This window comes from Leopardus geoffroyi, chromosome C1 (assembly GCF_018350155.1).
Source record: "Leopardus geoffroyi isolate Oge1 chromosome C1, O.geoffroyi_Oge1_pat1.0, whole genome shotgun sequence".
NCBI classification, from domain to species: Eukaryota; Metazoa; Chordata; class Mammalia; order Carnivora; family Felidae; genus Leopardus; species Leopardus geoffroyi.
This window is the reverse complement of record NC_059328.1, coordinates 124,052,158-124,072,511: the sequence shown is the minus strand read 5'-3', so window position 1 is coordinate 124,072,511 and position 20,354 is coordinate 124,052,158. Positions and strand designations below refer to the sequence as shown.

The following is a 20,354-nucleotide window of genomic DNA, read 5'->3' as shown; positions in this document are numbered from 1 at the left end:
ACACCTGGTACAAAGCGAGTACTCAAAAGACCACAAAGTTAGCTAACAGGATTAGCACACACAAGCATCCACATCACACTGCTGAGGGATATGGGGTATTATCCCATTTGACAGATAGAAGTGAGGCCAGGAGGGATGTGTAAAGCAGAGAGCCAAACCTGCACTCAGAGTTTCCACCTCTTCTCTACCCACAAGGCAGCATTATCCCCTATCACCAGAATTCTTCCAGCCCAGGGGGCTCTTTACTAAGTTGAATATAATTGCAAATGTTACCTGCTACCAACATCCCACCATTTTGTGATAAGGATTGATGAGACACTGTCTGGAAAGTGCTCAGAGCGCCATGCAGACAAGTGCAATATAAATTCAAAATGTCATTTTAACGTTCTCATTATTATTATTAGAATGGGCGAAATGGAGAGAACATGATTTCAGTGCTGCGAGTTTTAATGGGTGTCGGGAATGTGGATTCTGGGAACAATTGGTTACCACACAGCCTACATCTCAGATCAAGTAGCGCGACGTAAGTAATGTCTAAGCCATCAACTTTGTTTATTTCACAATGAAAGTCATCTTTCCCTCCCCAGGGCAGAGTTTTTTTTCGTGTTTTTGGAAATAAAGCTCAGCTTGATGACACTCTTCCAAAAATTCATTTTGATATATTGATTGCCATGGCCAATAATGCCCTGGCCTTACAGGTGCGTGAAGAAAACATCAGCACATTCATTCATCAACAGCTCCCACCCAGAATGGGCTGCCAGGGCCTGAAGCTGCTCGTGTTCTTCCAGTAACTTCCCATGGAGTAAAGGTCAAAGGCAAACAATTTCTTAAGTGTAGGGAGCTTCTAAGCCTAAACCTCTCCAGCCGGGATGAACACACAGCTAGGGCCACCTGAGAATGTTCCAGAAGCTCCTCAAAGCCATCAAGAGTCACTTTTCCTTGGCTGCCACCTTTACTCTGTGGAAGGGAACTGAAAACATTTTTACATTGCATCCAGCAATGCTCTATAGTGGAATGAAACGCAAATGGCCACGCATCTTTACAGTGAAGAGGTGACTTCACAGATTTTCTACTCCATGGAGTGAAGACTAGAACCCAGATCCCCCTTTTGGGTTATTTCTGTGGAGACTCTTCAGACAAACTCCTCAAATTCACCCCTTTCACCCCCTTCAGGCTTCCTCAAAGAGAAAAGCTGAGATGCACTGAAGAAGATAACACCAGCAGGCTAGCAAGAACTAAAAGAAAGTTCTTTCACGTCCTCAACCAGAATTCTTTCTGCACTACAACAAGGTCACTCTATTTTACTGAGGACCTACCTCATGCCAGGCTATGCCCTGGAGGCCTCCACATGCTTCCCACTGGAACTCAAATCAACCTTTGAGGTCAGAGTCTGTCCAACCTATGGATGATGCAGTTGAAGTTCTGAGCCACTTTGCCTAAGGTCACACCCACTTGTAAGTGATGGAAAGGGGATTGGAACATAGTTCTTTTGTCATGTCCCACAGCATTTCTTCATGGCTCAGGAGACTATGATCACATACTACGTTCAATTTACACTTTCTGCAACCCTTTGCCTCCTGTAGTAGACTGAGAAAGGTCCCCCAGAAAGCCGCATCCTAATCCCTAGAGTCTGTGTTACCTGATAAAGAAAAAACATCTTCGCACATGTGATTAAACTAAGGATCCTGAGCCAGAGAGATTATCCTGAATTAAGAGCATGGGCCATAATTCTTCAGATGTACCCACGGGAGAAGGAAAGAAAGAGAGACAGATGACCCATGCAGAGGAGAAGACAAAGTGAAGATTCTGGCCCTGAAGACTGGAGTGAGGCGGCCACAGCCAAGGAGGTCAGCAACAACCAAACACTTGGAGGGCCAAGGGAGGGTCTCTCCCTCCCAGTCTCCAGAGGTCGAACGGCCTGTAGGCACCTTTGTTTTAGCCTGGTAAAACAGATTTCAGACTTCTGGCCTCCAGAACCGTGAGAGCACACATTTCTGCTGTTTTAAGCCACCAGGTTTGTGGCACTTGGTCACAGGAGCCATGGGAAACTAACACACCACTCTTGCCATCATCACACAACTCAAGATAGAGTACTTGAGCACTTACTGCCCCGTCCTCTGACTGTGAGGGCCACGGGCGCCTTCCTCCTGCCACCTGCTCTCTCTATACAGCACATGTCCGACTCCCTGGAGAGGGCTCAGGGTGCTTTCCCACCCTGGAACCACCACCACGGGGACAGACCGTGAGACTGTGCTTGGGAGGGCAGGCTCCTTGCTTCTCAACTTGCTGGGATAGAAAACAGCAACTGGACTGGTAATGGAATCTAGCTGATCTAAAAATCAAAGAATAATCAGCATTACAACATGAAACTAAAACATTTTCTAAACCAAATTCCTCACAAGTGGCTTTTTTCTTTCTTACATACTGCTTTGAATTTCCAGAAGGCAATGAATGCACCTGTCTTACTCCCTACTTTGCATGGGAAATACACTTGACATCAAAGGTGGGATTTTACATCTGAAACAAGGAGCCTGGCTTAAGGTTGGCCTGGTATTCAGACATAATTGGGAAATTCCCCGAGGAAGCAGAGGGCACAGGTGACCTGGAGACACCACCAGAGACCTTTGTTTTCCAGGTCGAGGTTCAGATAGAAACTGATTTTGTGGTGACGACAAACCACAATCTAATACCTGGTCAGCAACCTGGGTGAATGAGTCAGGTTCCCAGGCAGGAAGCATGCCGCGTGGATTTGGTATTAACCAGCCTCCCAGCAGCCACATTTAGGAACACAGAGGCTCTGCTGCTAGTCTCTGGGCTGTCCCTCCAGCTGGCTCACACACTAAGATGACCTGGGCCCTGGGAAACATCCCTAAAGACTCAACAAGGGGCAAGAGGAGGTACAGAGAGATAACCCACAAGAACAGAGTTCGGGAAGTCTATAGGGAGTGAAGAAACGCCACCATGATGATGCTAATCACCGAGCTTCATGAGGCCCTGCAGAGGGGGTCTGTTTTCTGCACCTGTCTCTGTCACTGGCTTTCCTGTGGGGACCACGCCTCTCATCGCATGCAGTCTTGCTGGCACTGCCCACCACGCTGTTCACCAGGGAGCACAGCGAAACCCTGGCCAGTCCAGAAAGAGTCACCTGTGGGAATCTGACCTTGGATGCAGCGACAAGACACAGGAGGATGCCTGAAGCTAGTCTCTCCGTGATGGTGGAGCCTGAGCAGGCTGTCCACGAACTTCTTTCCCCTGGATCCCTGAACAGTCTGGTTCTTTACCCTTTTTCTGGCTCTGTGAACTACTCCTTACACTTCCACAAAACTCTTTTTTCCTTCAAGAAGAATCAGAATCAGGTTTTGTGGCTTGCAGCCAAAGAACCTTAGTGCAGCCACCAAAGTGGAGGTCTCTAGGCCCAGCCTGCTTTTCCAAACCCCTCATCCCCAGCTCTCAGTCCTGGCCCCACACGGGAATCACCTACAGAACTGATATAATACAAATGCCCAGGGACCCATCCCCAAAGGTTTTGAGGGACATGGTTTAACACCACACATGATTCTAATGTGTAGCACGGTTCACAACTACCACCCCTCATAATGCTTCAGGGGCAAACCTGTCCATTCACCATCATTAGAACCCACAGCACAAGGACCACTTCCATACCCACACCCCTCACATCGCCTCCCCTGCCTGCAACACACACCATGGCTGCATTAGTCTTCTTGTACTTCCTCCTGCCACTCCTCTTCTCTAAAGCCTTCTGTGGCTCCCCACTGCTTCTACTATGTAGCGTGAATCCTTTTCACTAGCTATCAACTTCCTTCCTATTTGACCCCACCTACTTTCCAATCTAGGTTCACTATTCACTGCTCCCCTTTGGGCCCCCCACTGCAATCCAATTGTTCTATTACCTATAATCTGGACACGCAGAGTTCTTAGTGCAAACAACAAAGCTCATTCCAGTTTAAACTGGAAATGAAGTCATTGGGGTTTTTTGTTGTTGTTGTTGTTTGTTGTTGTTGTTGTTGTTGTTTTACATAAGCCCTGGGAGGGCCAGAGAATTGGGTATGCAACCAACAATCACATCAGGCTATCCCACCAAAATGCCAATGGAGACCTTTCCACAGAGACACTGCCAACCCCTGGCCTGGGATGCTACCCTTATTTCTTTTGTCTTTGCTCTCTCTAAAAGCAACCTTGCTCTCAATATCACTTTGTCACACACTGGCCCTGTCCCCAAGGAGACTCCATATGATTGCTGCTCCTTCCCATCACTCTCTTACAAAGGAGCATCTCATGCCAGTGCAGCTGACCGATATGGCCCAGGCCACGTGCTGCACTCTAGATGCAAGGGATGCTGGGAAAGCAAGTTTCTGACCACCACCTTTGGGAAGCAGGACTCAAAGAGAGGGAAGTCCTCCAAACACAAGAAGGATATTCAAAAGCTGCCGGCTAGCCTAAAAGCAAGACAAATGTACCTCAGACTTGGCATTGTGGTTTCTTTCTTCCCATCCCTCACTGCCCATAAAAAGTCCCCCAGCTGGAATACATCTTCTTTTAAGAGCCCATCTTTGGGGCACCTGGGTGGCGCAGTCGGTTAAGCGTCCGACTTCAGCCAGGTCACGATCTTGCGGTCCGGGAGTTCGAGCCCCGCGTCGGGCTCTGGGCTGATGGCTCAGAGCCTAGAGCCTGTTTCCGAATCTGTGTCTCCCTCTCTCTCTGCCCCTCCCCCGTTCATGCTCTGTCTCTCTCTGTACCAAAAAAATAAATAAACGTTGAAAAAAAAAATTTTTAAAAAAGAGCCCATCTTTCTACTCAGGGAAACAGCATGCACTTTGGAGTGAGATCCCAGCTCAAATCTCAATGGGTGATGACCTTGAGCAATTCTCAAAAGTGCATATAGTTCTACCCTCATGATGGTGATGTGATATACAGGCTGGCCAGTCCCCGTACTTGATGCAGCCTTGGAAGCAGAATCCTCGAATCTTCATAGCCCATGAGGAAGGGGAAGCCTTCCCCACACTTTCCTGAGATTGAATTTTCACTATTCTACAATGGAGGCTAGGAGCCAGATTTAACTTTCCTTTTTTTTTTTTTTTAATTTTTTATGTTTATTTATTGTTGAGAGAGAGACAGACAGAGAGAGAGCATGAGCAGGGGAAAAGCAGAGAGAGAAGAAGACACAGAATACGAAGCAGGCTCCAGGATCTGAGCTGTCAGCACAGAGCCCCGTAGGCTCGAACCCATGAACCGTGAGATTATGACCTCAGCCGAAGTCTGATGCTTAATGGACTGAGCCACCCAGGCACCCCATTAAGTTTCTTTTTAAAAACAATGTGAAGTTTCTTGCAGCCAAGTGTCCTGCAGCAAATTCCTACCAGTCACAACTACACTGCAAGGTGTTCATAGTTGTTATTACAAATGGTGAGGTTAGCCATTCTCAGCTCATCCTTCTCTGTTCCTTTTGAGTTAAAGAATCCCCTTCAAGCATCAGAGATAAGGGCTTCTCATACTTTCAATGTGCGGAGCAATCACAGGGTCCTGCTTATAATACAGACTGAAATTCAATCGGTATGGGGTGGGCCCAAAACTCAGTTTATTCTGCAATTTCCCAGGTGATGTTGATGCTGCAAATCCATACACCATGCTGTGAATATCGGAATCATAGACAATATCTCTGGGGTGAGTGAAGTCCAATTAATTACCCTATTAAAAATTCTGGAATCAGCTTACTTGATAAATAGCCACTACCCATCCCCCTTCACCAAGGGTATTTTTAGGCTTCCTTCTATAAGGCTCTACCTCTACACCCTGATGCTCCAACTACAGAAATACTAAGTTCCTTGAAGGGGGTAATCAGTACCTTGATCTCTGCGGTCCAAATGATATCATGCACATCTTAGGCTTTCATAAATACTTGAATAAACCACCAAAATGAAACTCAAAGACCTGATAGGGGCAAGTCAGTCCAGAAAGTCTTCCCAGAGGAAGTAGGTCTTTCAATTGATTCGGTAGTGAGGAAACCCCAAGTCCAAGAAGGAAAACAGCCTGCTTCTGTGTACATTTCCTTTATCCTCTGGAAAACAACCTTCAATCACCAAGGCCTCCCATTTGCCTCCCCTGTAGAGACAACTTGAACTTGAGAAACAGTGACAACCCATCAGCTATCCTTTAAATAAACAAAATACGCAGCTGTCATTTCCACACGATATTTAATCCTTCAGAATTGCAGCATATAAAAAGTAAACCCATAAATTTCCCAGAAAGCTTTGTTTCTTCTGAGTTTACCGTGTCCTCCAAAGAATAATAATACATAAACTCAACGACCAAATGACTTCAGCTCTGCCCAAACATCCCATGGATAGTGTTTTATTTCTAAGGTAATTTGGATGTTTTTCCCCCCTCACTAGAAAAAGAAGACGGCTTTTCTCTACGAGTTCAATGAACCTCATTGCTCCCAACTGGGCCTGACTCCCATTTCTGCATGCCTCGGGTTTCATAGCCAGTTAGACATTTAACAAGTACAATAGCAATCTGACACTGTACCCTTGCCTCCTGATCCCCATCTGTCAGATTCTGGTAACGCCACTGCTCTCCAAGTACCCAGCCACCCTTGAGATGCGTAAAGCAGTGTGATGAGGTATCTAAAAAGCCTCTGGCTGCCAGAATGGCTCTTAAACACAGGAAATACAAACAGGAAATGTTGTCAAGTTTTTCAATTGGCAGTAACTCTAATGTCAGAAAATGGTAAAGTTTGTCAGCCTGAGACATCTCTCTTATTGAGACTTGCCTTCAACAATGGGGTTGGCTTTCTCCCCCAAAACCCATTTGGAGCTAAATGACCAAGGATGTAGGCATTCTCTCCTCCAGTGAGGAAGGCTCCAGGAAGCAGCAAAGCTGCCCAGACACTCATAGATTCACCAAACATTTATTCAGCACCTACTAAGTGCCAGCCTAGGGGGAAAAAGAGCTACCCAAAGGACGGTAATTAGATCAATCCACTACAGTCTTCCTCTTTGAGAACCAAGGTATCCAAGATTCCAAAAATCTAGCTGGTGGGACTCAAACCTATACATTCTCAATTCCCCAAATAAGAATCTAAAAGCCTAGTGAAAATTCTATGGTGCCCTGAAGCTTGGTAAACTTCCATTCACGGAGTGCTTCACAGAGGGCCAATCAATGGGAAGTGAATCAATGAATGCTTGGGCCAAGAGTGCAGTTCTTGGAAGGTGAGACTTATCAAACATAAGCTTCTAGAGACTGGGCCTTTCTAGAAAGAAATAACTAAGGCAGGACATATGTTTACCTTGGAGCCCCTCTATCAGAGTTCAGGGAATGTGTTGTTTTTTGACTGTTACATAATACATTAATACAAATTTAGTGGCTTAAAACAAATCTTTTATCTCAGAGTTCTGTAGATCAGAACTCCAGACATGGCATGCCTGGGATCTCTGCTCAGGGTCTCAAGTTACTGGCCAGGCTAGTTCTTTTCTAGAGGCTCTTGGGGGAAATCCACCTGAGCTCATTCAGGTCCCCATTGCCATGCTGGCTCTCAGCTCCTCTGGGCCACCTACATTCCCTTCCAGGGGTCCCCTCAAACTCCAAAGCCAGTGTGGAGAATTTCTTGCTCATCAAACCCTACCTCTGCTTTAAATCTCTGACTTTTCCTGTCTCTGACCTCTAGACCCAGATTTAAAGGGTCACGTGACTTGACTAAGCCCATAAGGAAAATCTCCCTACTTTAAGGTGAACCAATCTGAGACCTCCTTTACTTCTGCAAAATCCCTTCACGGTGCCACCTCAACTGAGTAAGTGGGGCAAGTATGTGTACTCCAGGTCTAGGAACTTCTGGAGCCATCTGCGATTTCTGCCCACCCCAGGGAAGGAGAGGGAAAAGGCAGATAAAGTCAAAGCGCCTCCCTGAGTATCACAGTTTATGTGGCTTCCCTCTTCTCCGGAGCAGCAGCCAGTGTCTGGGGATTTCATTCTCTAAACCTACAAAACAATGTACAGCCACTGTGTCCCCAGCCTCAGCCTCATAGGGAAGGTTGAAAAAATAGGAGTGTGCAACATCCCTGGTCTCATGGAGCTCCAAGGAGAGTCGGGAGATCACATCTATGCCCCCCTCTGAGAAATGTCTAACATGGCTCATCATTTGTAGGAAGATCAGCGCAGGAGGCTTCATGGAAGAAGCGAGGACTTGAGATTGTTGGTGAAGAACAGGCAGGCCACCCACCATAGAGATAGTTGGATTCTGTGGCCTTGCTCAGCAGTCTGGAGCTGCCTCCCAACTGGAGCCGAAGCAATGCTGAGCAGTAGGGGCCTCTGTGCCAGGATGATGTGAGGAGCCGGGCAGAAGGAGAGTGGGTCTCTGGCTGTGGAGGTCTGCAACAGCATCAAGACTGGCCAACACCAAGAGCCAGAGGTCTGGCTGCCGGCAGGAAGAACTGACTGGTGACAGCGGCTCTACCAGGACTGTGGCCCAATGAAAGGGTTTCCTCTTTTTCAAACTGGGAACACATCTGGGCCTACATGTTGACTCGAAGTGCCGTGCAAGACATGCTGTCACCCCACCAGCGGCACCACAAATTTCACTCTACTGCCTTACTCCTTAATATCCTCCAATGGCTTCCAAGGAGGAATTTCGAGCCCTTAGCTAAGGTCTTCCCTGGCAGTGGCTGTGTGGTGGCTAATCAGCACACTAGGCCAAGCTGGTGATACATTAAAGGAAGAGCTACATATTTCAGCAGCCCCTGTGCACCCGTTGCAAAGGGTGAAAGAGGTCAAGCAATCCGGCTTCCGGACTGAACGCTGATCAACAATACCTCTGTACCAGGCAGTTCCTGCTTTTTGTCCCCCTTGGGGGAGAAGGCTCATGGCTCAGACAGCGGGCGGATGGCTACAAGTGCATGCAATTTAAGAGTAAAGAGAAAACATATGGGTTGAATTATTTTTAAAATATTACCCCCACGGCACCCTCTTCCCCTTTATCCTGAGAACCCCCTTCTGAACAGGTGGCGAAAGGGCCTGCCAAGAGATAATTTTGAGAGCTGTCTCACTGCATTAACATCTTGTTAAACAGGGTTTAACAAGGACTGTTAAACATCACCCTAATCACTTTCATTTCATGGTTACTTCTGGCAGGTACATATGGTGAAAGCTGATACTCAGGGGCTGATTAACAGACTATTTCTTTGCTCAGGGGAGAGAAAATTTTATGTGTCCTCCATGACGGCCTGAGTTTCTGGAAGCCTGGGAGGAATCGTATTCCTTTCAAAGAGAGCATCTTTCACTTCAGACTGACCAAATGTATTGTGTAGTGTGATACACTTCTATAGGAGCACCTGCCCAAGGGAAAACAGGACGCTGCTTCCCAATTCCAAGGCGAGGCTTGCTCATTTATGTATTCAGTCAACCAACACCCATTGAACATGTGCTGTGTGCGGGGGGGGGGGTGGGGAGGGGGAGACGGGGAATGGGCACTATGCTGGGATGGAGGTGCAGTGTTGAGCAAAATTAGGAAGGGCTCATATGCCCTCAAGAAATGAGAAGGCAGACAGACGTCAAACGAATAATCTCATAGAGCAAATTGTAAAAGAAAATTAGAAAAAAAGAAAGTGAAGAGGAAAAATAAAAGTAACACTATGACTATGAGTCTTATTTGAAGGGTTAGTCAAGTCAGGGAGGATGGGCCAAGCTTCCTGGGGGCCGGTCTGAAGACATTAACTTTGAGGCCAGGTGGTAGGAAAGAGCACGACTGTGATCTGTCTGAGGAACTGAAGAGAGCCCACTGGGGTGGAGCGATTAAGGGATGCTATGGACTGAAACATGTACCCCCTAAAATACATATGTGGAATCCCGAACCCCCACTGTGACTGTATATGGAAATGAGGCCTTCAGGGAGGTAATTAAGCTCAATGAGGTCATAAGGGTGGACCCCTAATCCAAGACAACTGGTGCCTTTATAAGAAGAGATACCAGAGGACTCTCTCTTTCTCTTTGCATGCACACAGGAAAAGCCAAGTGAGGACACAGTGAGAAGGTGGCTATTTGCAAACCAAAGAAGTCTCACCAGAAAGCAACCCTACCAGCACCTTGATCTCAGATTTCTAAGCTTCCAGAGCTGTGACAAAATAAATATCTACTGCTTAAGCCACTCAGCCTGTGGTATTTTGTCACAACACCCACACCTACAAATATAAGGGGAAAACTGTCCTCTGTAAAGGTGGAGAGGCGGCTGCCCATGAGGGGCCTCATGTTAAGGATTCTGATCCTTGACATAAGAGCCATGGGAAGCCGTTCAGAGGTCCGAATTTAATGGGGTTGGGGAGGGGGGTGTCAGCGAGATCCTAGTGGCTGTGCAATGAATAACAGCCACTCGGACAAGGGCGAGAGTCGATGCAGATATTCTTCCAGCCATGACGCATCAATTCCAGGTCTCTCATCCGGAGAGCACATGTGCTGGAAACAAGATAGGAGAGGCATTCCAGAAGCTCATGCCTCTCGAAGGCACTTGCCAAGGAAGGTGCTCACCAAACAGGGGGCCCAGGTGAGGCTGAACACTTGTTATTTGCAGGAACTTTCGGCAGCAATGATGAGCACTCTTTGCTCCAGGGCAAAGAAAGCAAGGAGTAGGGGTGGGGAGTTCGCTGGGTTGGCCCAGGGTTGCAGCACGGCAGGGGAGGTGGACAGAAGGAAAAGGCAGTGAGAGATGACAGTGTCATCCACGTGATCGGGGGACCTGGTCTATTGGGGCAGAATGGGGATCCTTGATTCCTAATTCAATATTCTTCCTCTGTGCTGTCTCCACTCACAAATGGCTTTTATTCTGAGTGGTTTTAGCATTAATAAGCTGAACACTTTGCTCAGTTGAGGCTTCTGCTGCCTTATTACACTGTGGCAGCCCCCATGAGGCGTGCAACTAAGACGGATGAACCGGCACGCTAATGAATAAGGACTGAGATTCCAATGTCCCTTTCCATGGGAACTATGCATCTCTCCAACGGAGAAATGAAATCTTTGAGACAGCCTGATTATAAAAATAAAGGAGCATTATTATATTTGTCTGCCAGGATGATCAGAGGACTCTTGCAATTTATGACAGATATCACAAATAGAAAAACACACATGAAATACTATTTATTACAGTCACATCTACACCAATAAATTCCCTTCTAGAATAGAGGGGGTAACCTGAATACTTGAGGCAAAACGTTTTCCTGAAATATCCAAATATTGGAGCCAAAATAATATCTCACATCTGAAAAGTCACTAAGTTAATTTTCGTGATATTTCCCTGCGAGACTGCACTGGCACAGGGCTTCACAGCAAAGAAATAGCCTTTGATAAGAAAATTAATGATATAAACGTGATTGTAAGATCAGTTTTTAAACTAGTCAAGAAAAAGCAACTCCAGTTGACTCCTGTACACTACAGAGGTTAGGGGCACCAACCCCCACCCAGTCAGAAATCTGCATTTTACTTTTGACTGCCCAGAAACTGAATTAATAGCCTACTTTTGACCAGAAGCCTTACCCATAACAAACACTTGATTGACACATATCTTGTATGTTATATGTATTACATACTATATTCTTACAAAAAAGTAAGCTAGAGAAAAGAAAACACTATTAAGAAAATCATGGGGCACCTAGGTGGCTTAGTTGGTTAAGCGTCCAACTTCAGCTCAGGTCATGATCTCACAGTTCATGAGTTCCAGTCCCACATCGGACTCTGAGCTGACAGCTCAGAGCCTGGAGCCTGCTTCGGATTCTGTGTCTCCCTCTCTCTCTGCCCCTCCCCTGCTCACGCTCTGTCCTTCTCTCTCTCTCTCTCTCTCTCAAAAATAAACATTAAGGGGCGCCTGGGTGGCGCAGTCGGTTAAGCGTCCGACTTCAGCCAGGTCACGATCTCGCGGTCCGTGAGTTCGAGCCCCGCGTCGGGCTCTGGGCTGATGGCTCAGAGCCTGGAGCCGGTTTCCGATTCTGTGTCTCCCTCTCACTCTGCCCCTCCCCCGTTCATGCTCTGTCTCTCTCTGTCCCAAAAATAAATAAACGTTGAAAAAAAAAAATTAAAAAAATAAATAAATAAAAATAAATAAACATTAAAAAAATTTTTTAAAAGAAAAGAAAATCATAAGATGGAGGGGAGGGCACCTGGGTGTCTCAATTGGTTGAGCATCTGACTCTTGACTTCAGCTCAGGTCATGATCCCAGGGTTGTGGGATCAAGCCCTGAGTCGGGCTCTGTGCTGATCATGGAGCCTGCTTGGGATTCTCTCTCTCCCCTGCTGCCCCTCCCCCACCTCTCTCTAAACTAACAAATAAAATCATAAGGAAGAGAAAATACACTTTCAGTACTATACTGTAATTACTGAAAAAAATCCACATAGAAATAGACCCTCTCAGTTCATGCCTGTGTTATTCAAGGGTCAGCTGTAGTTAAAATTTGTTTGGTGGGGGGCACCTGTGTGGCTCAGTCGGTTAAGCATCTGACTTCGGCTCAGGTCATGATCTCATAGTTTGTGAGTTCCAGCCCCGCGTGGGGCTCTGTGCTGACAGCTCGGAGCCTGGAGCCTGCTTCGGATTCTGTGTCTCCTTCTCTCTCTGCTCCTCCCTGACTTGTGCTCTGTCCCTGTCTCCCATAAATAAATAAATAAATAAATAAATAAATAAATAAATAAATAAATAAATAAATAAATAAATATTTGTTTCGCACCTCAGAAACATTTTCCATGTAATCAGTTGATACACATTAGTGTATAGGGGTTGATTTTTCAATTATATTTTGGGGTATGGTCTGCACACGAGGTGCAAAATTTCATGAAGTCAGTGACAAAGGAGCTGAAGAAACACATGAATCACATGGCGAGTCACTGACAAAGGAAGGTCTGGCCACATAGACCAGTTAGTCCTGACAGAATGGAAAACTGACAAGAAAGATGCCAAGGAGAGGTGCTTCAGTGAGGGTGATTTAAATAGCAAAGAATTAGGAGAAGCCCTTGGGAGAAAGCCCTCTTTACCATCTTGCTGAGAAAATCAAACACAAAGGCTATCACAGAATTTTGTCAGGAAAATCAGGCCCTCAAAAAAGCCACATTCTGGCAAATTATTCTGAGAATTAACATATAATTATAAGCTATGTTTTATAAAATAGGAGACAAATTTCTTTTCATGATTTTTGCCTTTGTTTTTCACGATGGAAGTCCCAATCAAACCTGTTTCCACATGAAATTTTGGACTCAGTTTTAAGGAGCTAATTTTGGGGTGCCTGGGTGGCTCAGTCGGTTAAGTGGCCAACTTCGGCTCAGGTCATGATCTCGCGGTCCGTGAGTTCGAGCCCCGCGTCGGGCTCTGTGCTGACAGCTCAGAGCCTGGAGCCTGTTTCAGATTCTGTGTCTCCCTCTCTCTGACCCTCCCCTGTTCATGCTCTGTCTCTCCCTGTCTCAAAAATAAATAAAATGTTAAAAATATATATATTAAAAAAAAAAAAGGAGCTAATTTTAACAGTTCTTTTTAGGTCCTCACCGTCCTCAGATGAAGAAGACCTACTGCCACCATCTCAGCTCCCACCCCTGCGCCACTTTCTGACTTGCACACACAGGAGACATGACTTGACCTCCAAATCTGGGGTCTAAAACCCAGAGGACATGATTCTTACCTCCTTCTCTCAACCCACACACTATCTAAATACACATCAACCTTCTTTTTAGAGCACTCCATTACAGCAGCAACGCTTTTTCTTTCTAATGTTTACTTACTTTTGAAAGAGAGAGAGAGAGGCACGAGCAGGGTAGGGACAGAGAGGGAGACACAGAATCCGAAGCAGGCTCCAGGCTCTGAGCTGTCAGCACAGAGCCTGACGTGGGGCTCGAACTCACGGACCCGGACATCATGACCTGAGCTGACGTCAGAAGCTTCACCAACTGAGCCACTCAGGCGCCCCTACAGCAGCAACTCTTAATCTTTTTTCCGCCCAGATGCACTTGACTGGGTGATGTCTATATTCAAGATAGTCTCCTATAAGCTACCCACGTTGGTATTGCAGTTCCTGCCCCTACATTTAACTCCCCTTTCTGTCACTCAGGAGAAGAAATCGGAATGCAAAGAAGTATAATCATTACAGAGTTCTGAATTTTGTATGATGTTTCCTGAATTTTGTAATTTCCTGATTCTCTGTAAAGCTTTTTGGTTTCATGATCACAGTTGAAAGCCAATCACTGCCTACAGATCTCTCAGAGGTAACTATAACCTAGTCTCTACCACTTAACGCTCTTGAAAGTTACTAATTAAAACTATACTTCTTTTAAACTACTCTGTTGTTCCACTTTGAGCAGGTGACATTTGGACAGCAAGCCTCATGTGCCACAGACACAAACATGGGTGTCTGTGGACCCAGATGCCACATGTGGTGCGGATAACTCCAAGTGAGAGTTCAGAAAGATAAAATGGAAGGTCTGGGAAAATGTTTTGAAAGGAAGGTTTATTTTGCATATCCTTAACATCCAAGGAATAAATAACTCAGCAGTTTCTCTTCTCCAGGCCAACAACGTCTGTTCTGGCATCACCAAGTATTACCATGGCCATATCAGCCATAACCTTGCAAATGGAAATTTATCTGGTACTGATTTCTCACTGGGCTGACAAGAGGCAAGAGACACTCACGTTTCCCGGAATGTTCACTTTTACATTACTATTGTTTTCTCCTGCTAACTGCTTGAGAGCCAGGAGGCAGCCCTGCATCTCTTTCTTTCCCTGATTTCCCAATTTGTTTTCATGATTCACCCAGCTGAGAACCTCAACCAGAATGAGGCACAATAGCAAAAGAGGCAGAAAGGAAAATTAATATTTTCTACATAGACTTCCTCATCTCGGGTAGATTTATGAATTTTGCTTCCGTTGTGCAGAAGTTAGCATTTTTAACAATGAGGGGGGAAAATCTTTAATTGTTTTTTTTATTGCCTCAAGAGCTCCAAAGACATCTTGTGCTATGTCGTCATTTACATTTCACATTAAATGCAAAATATGTTTGAAATGAGCAAATATTTGTTTTAATTTGATACATCTGTTAACTGAAATGCTAAAAAGACAGCTAAATCACTATACTAAATTCAGCGATTTGTAAACAACTTATATATTCAGTTGTTCTGGGTTAAAAATGCCCCAAAGCCTAAGTTTTATGACACCCACAAAGTAAATTGCATTGTATTAATCTGATGGAGGCAGGCCGTGATTTCTTCCTCTTCACTCCATTAATTTATTTCCTAACTTGAGTTAATTAGCGAGGTTCCTATTTTTAAAAGCTCTTTGAAATTCATTGGGATAGAGGGACATTTGCAAGAACTGCTTTGAAAACCCACTGCAAAGGAAATGAGCTAATACAAACGGTAAATTCCCCCAAGACATGATCGCACATTGAGCACCTGATTGCCAGTCAACAATCTTTCTGCCTGGGAAAGCAGTGGGCGATGAATACATAGTTGTTTTAATAAAGAAGGAGAGAAGCGGAAGGAAAGAATGAGAGCAGCAGTGAGAACAAACTCCTCACAGGCAATTGCTAACTGGAGGAGAGGATCCCCAAGGTCCTATTCATCTCCAAGTATAAGTCTGTGGTATTCCAATTTGATGCTACAAAATGAAGACTGACTTCAACTTGGAACAATACCCATTGGGATAAATACAAAAATTACCCACTATTCAGAGAAATGATAACAAAAAAAAAAAAAATACAGAGATTGGCCCAACAGAAAACAAAGATAAATAAATTATTTTTCCTTGGTGAAATGAAGCCTTAATTCCTAAATTAGACCGGGAGGTAGTGCACTTTACTCAGAAAAAAAAAGGGGGGGGATTCATTCACACTATAGTATAAATTACTGCTAAAAGTTTAAGATATGCCTAAGGGTACACCAGGGAAGAGAGAACTAGCCTTTCAATGGATATTCAAGCCAATCTAATATCCATTCCTTCCTGGAATACTCTGGGAAGCAGGAGGTGGGTGAGAGATTGAGTTGGGTTGGGTGTCCTTCCCAAGTCCCCAGATGTCAACACCTGCCACAGACTCCTTACTCCAACTTCCAGAGGCTGGCCCTAGGAGGCAGCAACACCTCCAACCTAATCTAGGTAGCACCTTCCTTTTCAAAGTCCTTTTTTGTTTCATTTTCACTTCAGCATGAGCCTGTGTAAGCCACTGGGAACCACTCATTTCCCAGCCCTGGGAAGCAAGGTCACAATGTAGGAGCTGTGCTTATTTGAATTAGATCTTCTCTCTCCTAGACTCAAATTCCTCCTCTAGGAAATGGAAATATAAACCATCTAGCACAGCCCCTGATGCAGAGTAGGCATCCAAAAATTGCAAGCTCTTCCTCTCATTTTACACAGAACAGAAAAGTCAAGTCTGCTGTACAGACACAGCAGAAGCCAGGGGCAGGGCTGGGACAAGACCAGGTTCTTTCCATCCCTTCTCAAGTGCCTTCACATTTTCTTCCATGTCAACCCCCTGGCCCTTGAACCTGTTACTCAGGTTTCCCACACCAAAACAAACAGTGCCATGATTTATTCCTTTTCCTCATGCCACATTAGAAAGGGCTCCTTCCTTCTTTCCTGACACACAGAAGGACCTGGCTTTAAATATTTGCACCACAACAAAAGTTTGGAAAGCAAACAGCTTTCTCTGCAGTGGAATTGAGTATTTGGGATGATCAATCAAGTCCCAGGAACCTGTGACACCAGATTTTCTGGATCAAACAGGCTGGCCATACCTGCCACGTTTCTCTGTTCTGATAAAGGTATAGAGCCAACACAAGGGAAACTTGAGAAGTACCCTGAGGACCGTGTGTCTGAAAGCTCCAGTTTCTTAAGACTTGGGTAGATCTCTCCAGGGGAACATAACTGCAGCCTGAGAGTGTGTGTTTCTGGCAGCCTGCTTCTCCCAAGGAGGAGAAAAATGGGAACAAAATCCAATTGCCTGAGGAAGGTTCTCCAGGGTAAAGACAGCTAGATAAGAATGCCCCCTTTTATCTCCACAGACCTTGATCCTTCTCAGAGGACTTTCACCTCTCCCACATTACCTAATTTGACCATCACACTTCTCAGTATGTTTAACTCGGCTTTACTCCAGGTATTCTGTGACTTGCCAGAGTCACAGAGCTGCTGTCCTGAAACATATGCAGACTCCGGCTCCTGGTCTAGGGTTCTTTTCTCCGTTACCCAAGTCCCCAAAACACAGGAAAGAAGCATGCAGAGGTTCAGAGCAATGCCTCTTCAGCCCCAGCAAAGGGAGGTGTACACCCGCAAGGCAGGACGACCGGCTAAGAGGAGCACAGGGAATGGGGGGTGGGGAGGGGGAGGCCAGCTCCCTGGTTATCCCCTCCCCCCCGCCCCAGGACTCACTCAGGAAGATAATGGTCTGCCTCCTGGCTGTCTTGCTCTCCTCGCTCTCTGACTTGTTCAACTGCGGCCGCCGTCCCTTCCCGGCCAGCGTGCCCTGGCTGCTCCTCAGAAGCGCCTGCATCATGTTCCAGCACATGAACGCCACAGAGACCAGGACCAAGAGGTAGATGACGAAGGCGCCGAAGATGCTGGACTGGAAGACAGTCCAGCGGTTGGAAAGGTTGGTACAGATGGACATGTTGGAGGTCTCCGGCCGCTCGTGGTGCCGCGTGCGGGAGACGTTGCACGAGAGACGCGGGTGATTGGGCACGGTCACCAGGGGGTACTCGACTCCCATGGCAAAAAGCAGAGGCAACGCCACCAGGGCGGAGGTGACCCAGACGAAGCCAATCAGCAGCTTCACCTGGCAGGGCCCCGACACGGCCTTGTACCTGAAGGGGTGGCAGATGGCAACGTAGCGCTCAAAGCTGAGCGTCAGCACGTGCAGCAGCGTGGCATAGCTGCAGGCCTCGAAGAGGAAAGTGTGAATCTTACAGGACGCGGCGTAGCTGGGCGTGGTCAGGGGGTTCCAGATGATGCTGTAGAACTCCATGGGCATGCCGACGAGGAAGACCAAGATGTCCGAGCAAGCCAGGCTCACCATGTGATCCGTCACCTCCTTCTGCAAGTAACCTTTCTTCTGCAGCACCTGGGTGACCCGAATGGTGACACTATTCCCCAGAATGCCCACCACGAAGATGGCCAGGTACACCAGGATGAGGGTGATTTTGATCCAGGTGGCCACCTCGAACTCGGGGACGTGGGTGTGATCGATGACATAGGAGCAGTCACTGCTGGGGCCCTTGTGAGAAGCCATGAGGGTGAAAGCCACGCCACGGGGTCCAAAGACCTCCTCAGCTTGCCTTCTTCCTGCCAGCAGAGCCCAGAGCTCTGGGCTGCAACTCACCAGGGCCGGCCCAGCGCTTTCTCATCCGCGCTCACCTGGAAAGAGTAACTTAGTACTTCTGGTGCTTTCATGGAAACTTCCTGGAGCAGCCCAACCTAGCAGGGGCCCGGGAGGCGCCTGGGGGTGGAGTTTGGGGTGTGTGTGTGTGTGTGTGTGTGTGTGTGTGTGTACGAGCCAGGAGGGGAGAGAGGAGGAAGGAGGTCGTACTCTCCCCGCGGGGAGTGACTTCCGCGGCACCCCCAGCGCCCGCCCTTCCCCTCGCTGCCCCCGCTCGGCGCGCCCCGCCAGGGAGTCCCCCGCCCCGGCTCCGGGCTCCTTGCCGTTGCGGGCCCCAACCCACCCCCCTGCAGCACCCTCTCCAGAGCTGCGGGGGGAGGAGTGGTCAGCGATTAATCATTAACTTCCGCGCACTGTGCTCCGGGGCCCCGCTGCAGACCCAGCCCGGCAGCGGGGTTTGACTCAGCACGCAGTCGTGGTCCCCAAATCAGATCTTGGCCCCAAAGCACAGGGCAACGAGTGGCCCCACCGCCCACGCGGCCACCGCCGGGGCAGCGGTCGCCTCCTGTCCCGAAGCGCATTCCGGAGAGGCGCGGCCGCGGGAAGCTGGAGTGCGTTCCCGGACTTGCAGTCCAGGGCTGAGGCTGGCGACGACGAACTTCCCCTCCCTGCCCTAATGTCCCTTCAGACTCTGTGCCACCGCCAGCATGGGAGCGGCGGGACCCAGGTGCCCGCGTCCCTGGCCTGCCGCCCTGGGGGAGCCAGCAAGCAGTTGCCTCCTTGGTGCCCTATCTTCCGACGCTCGGGGTGCTTCCAGCTGCCTCACGAAGTGAGCCCCAAGGAAGCTACCAGGAGCTCCCTAAAAGCCCTGCCTTGGGGCGCCTGGGTGGCGCAGTCGGTTAAGCGTCCGACTTCAGCCAGGTCACGATCTCGCGGTCCGTGAGTTCGAGCCCCGCGTCAGGCTCTGGGCTGATGGCTCAGAGCCTGGAACCTGTTTCCGATTCTGTGTCTCCCTCTCTCTCTGCCCCTCCCCCGTTCATGCTCTGTCTCTCTCTGTCCCAAAAATAAATAAACGTTGAAAAAAAAAAAAAAAAAAAAAAAAAACGAAGCCCTGCCTTTCTCCAGAGCCTCCCTTGCTGCGGAGGGACCGGAGGAACGCGACCCCCGCCCCTCAGTTGTGCTCCTCCGCACTGCAGGGGCCCTCGCGAAGTCTTTAACTGGGAGCAGGTGTATGTGAGAATGTCACACTCCTCCAGGATGCCCCACATGGGAGGAGCGTCCTTTTGAGGGACCTGCGACCAAGACACCAAGGCCACCCCAACAGGGACACAGTGTAAAAATGGCATTAAGGATCAGGACATTTTCCCTCTCTTCAGTGAAGAGAGGAAAACCTCTAATGGACCCATTTCAGCTCCTAATTCCAAAATCATAGGTAAATCATAGGTAATGGATGCGGAGGAGGAGAAGGCTGTCCTGTGAACTGTGGGGTGTTTAGCTCCTACATGCCCGCCCCCCAACAGTGATAGCCAAAATGCCTCCAGACGTCACCAAATGTCCTTTAGGGGGGACAAAATCCTCCCAGGTGGAGAACCACTGCCTGGAAGGAAGAAAATAGATCCCATTTATGTGTCCATCCCAAGGGACTAGCTGAGGCCCTGTGCTAAAAACAGCCTTGAAGAATCTCAGGAACCACCCTGCGGTGTGATGATTTTAAAGATGAAGAAACTGCAGTGGCCACATAGATACTTCCCCAAAAAGATAAAAGAGTTGGAAACTTGAAAATTAGCCCGGATCTATCAAACCCTGAGCCTGCACTCCTAACAGGGAGGGAATTCTGGGAGCACAATGGGGGCTATACAAAGAACTCCTGAATGATGCACATAGAGACACAGGGATTGTGTTTTCTCAACCCAAACCTGGGCACATAGTGTGAGGGTCACAGGGAATATTTGATTTTGACCCTGTCTCAGGGAGTTAAAAAAAAAAAAATGCTAACTCATCTCCTTATTAGTGCACTGAGCT

The 20,354-nt window shown here is 47.5% G+C and overlaps 1 protein-coding gene across 1 annotated transcript in view; it reads right to left on the bottom strand.

Moving 5' to 3' along the window:
- The window catches only part of GPR39 (G protein-coupled receptor 39), a 202,091-nt gene extending 183,516 nt beyond the window's left edge, over positions 1-18,575 (bottom strand). The window contains exon 1 of the mRNA XM_045479580.1: positions 17,390-18,575. Within this exon, the coding sequence (XP_045335536.1) occupies positions 17,390-18,245 (856 nt within the window). The 5' untranslated portion in view covers positions 18,246-18,575. The remainder of the gene's footprint in view (positions 1-17,389) is intronic.
- Between the last annotated feature and the right edge of the window lie 1,779 nt (positions 18,576-20,354).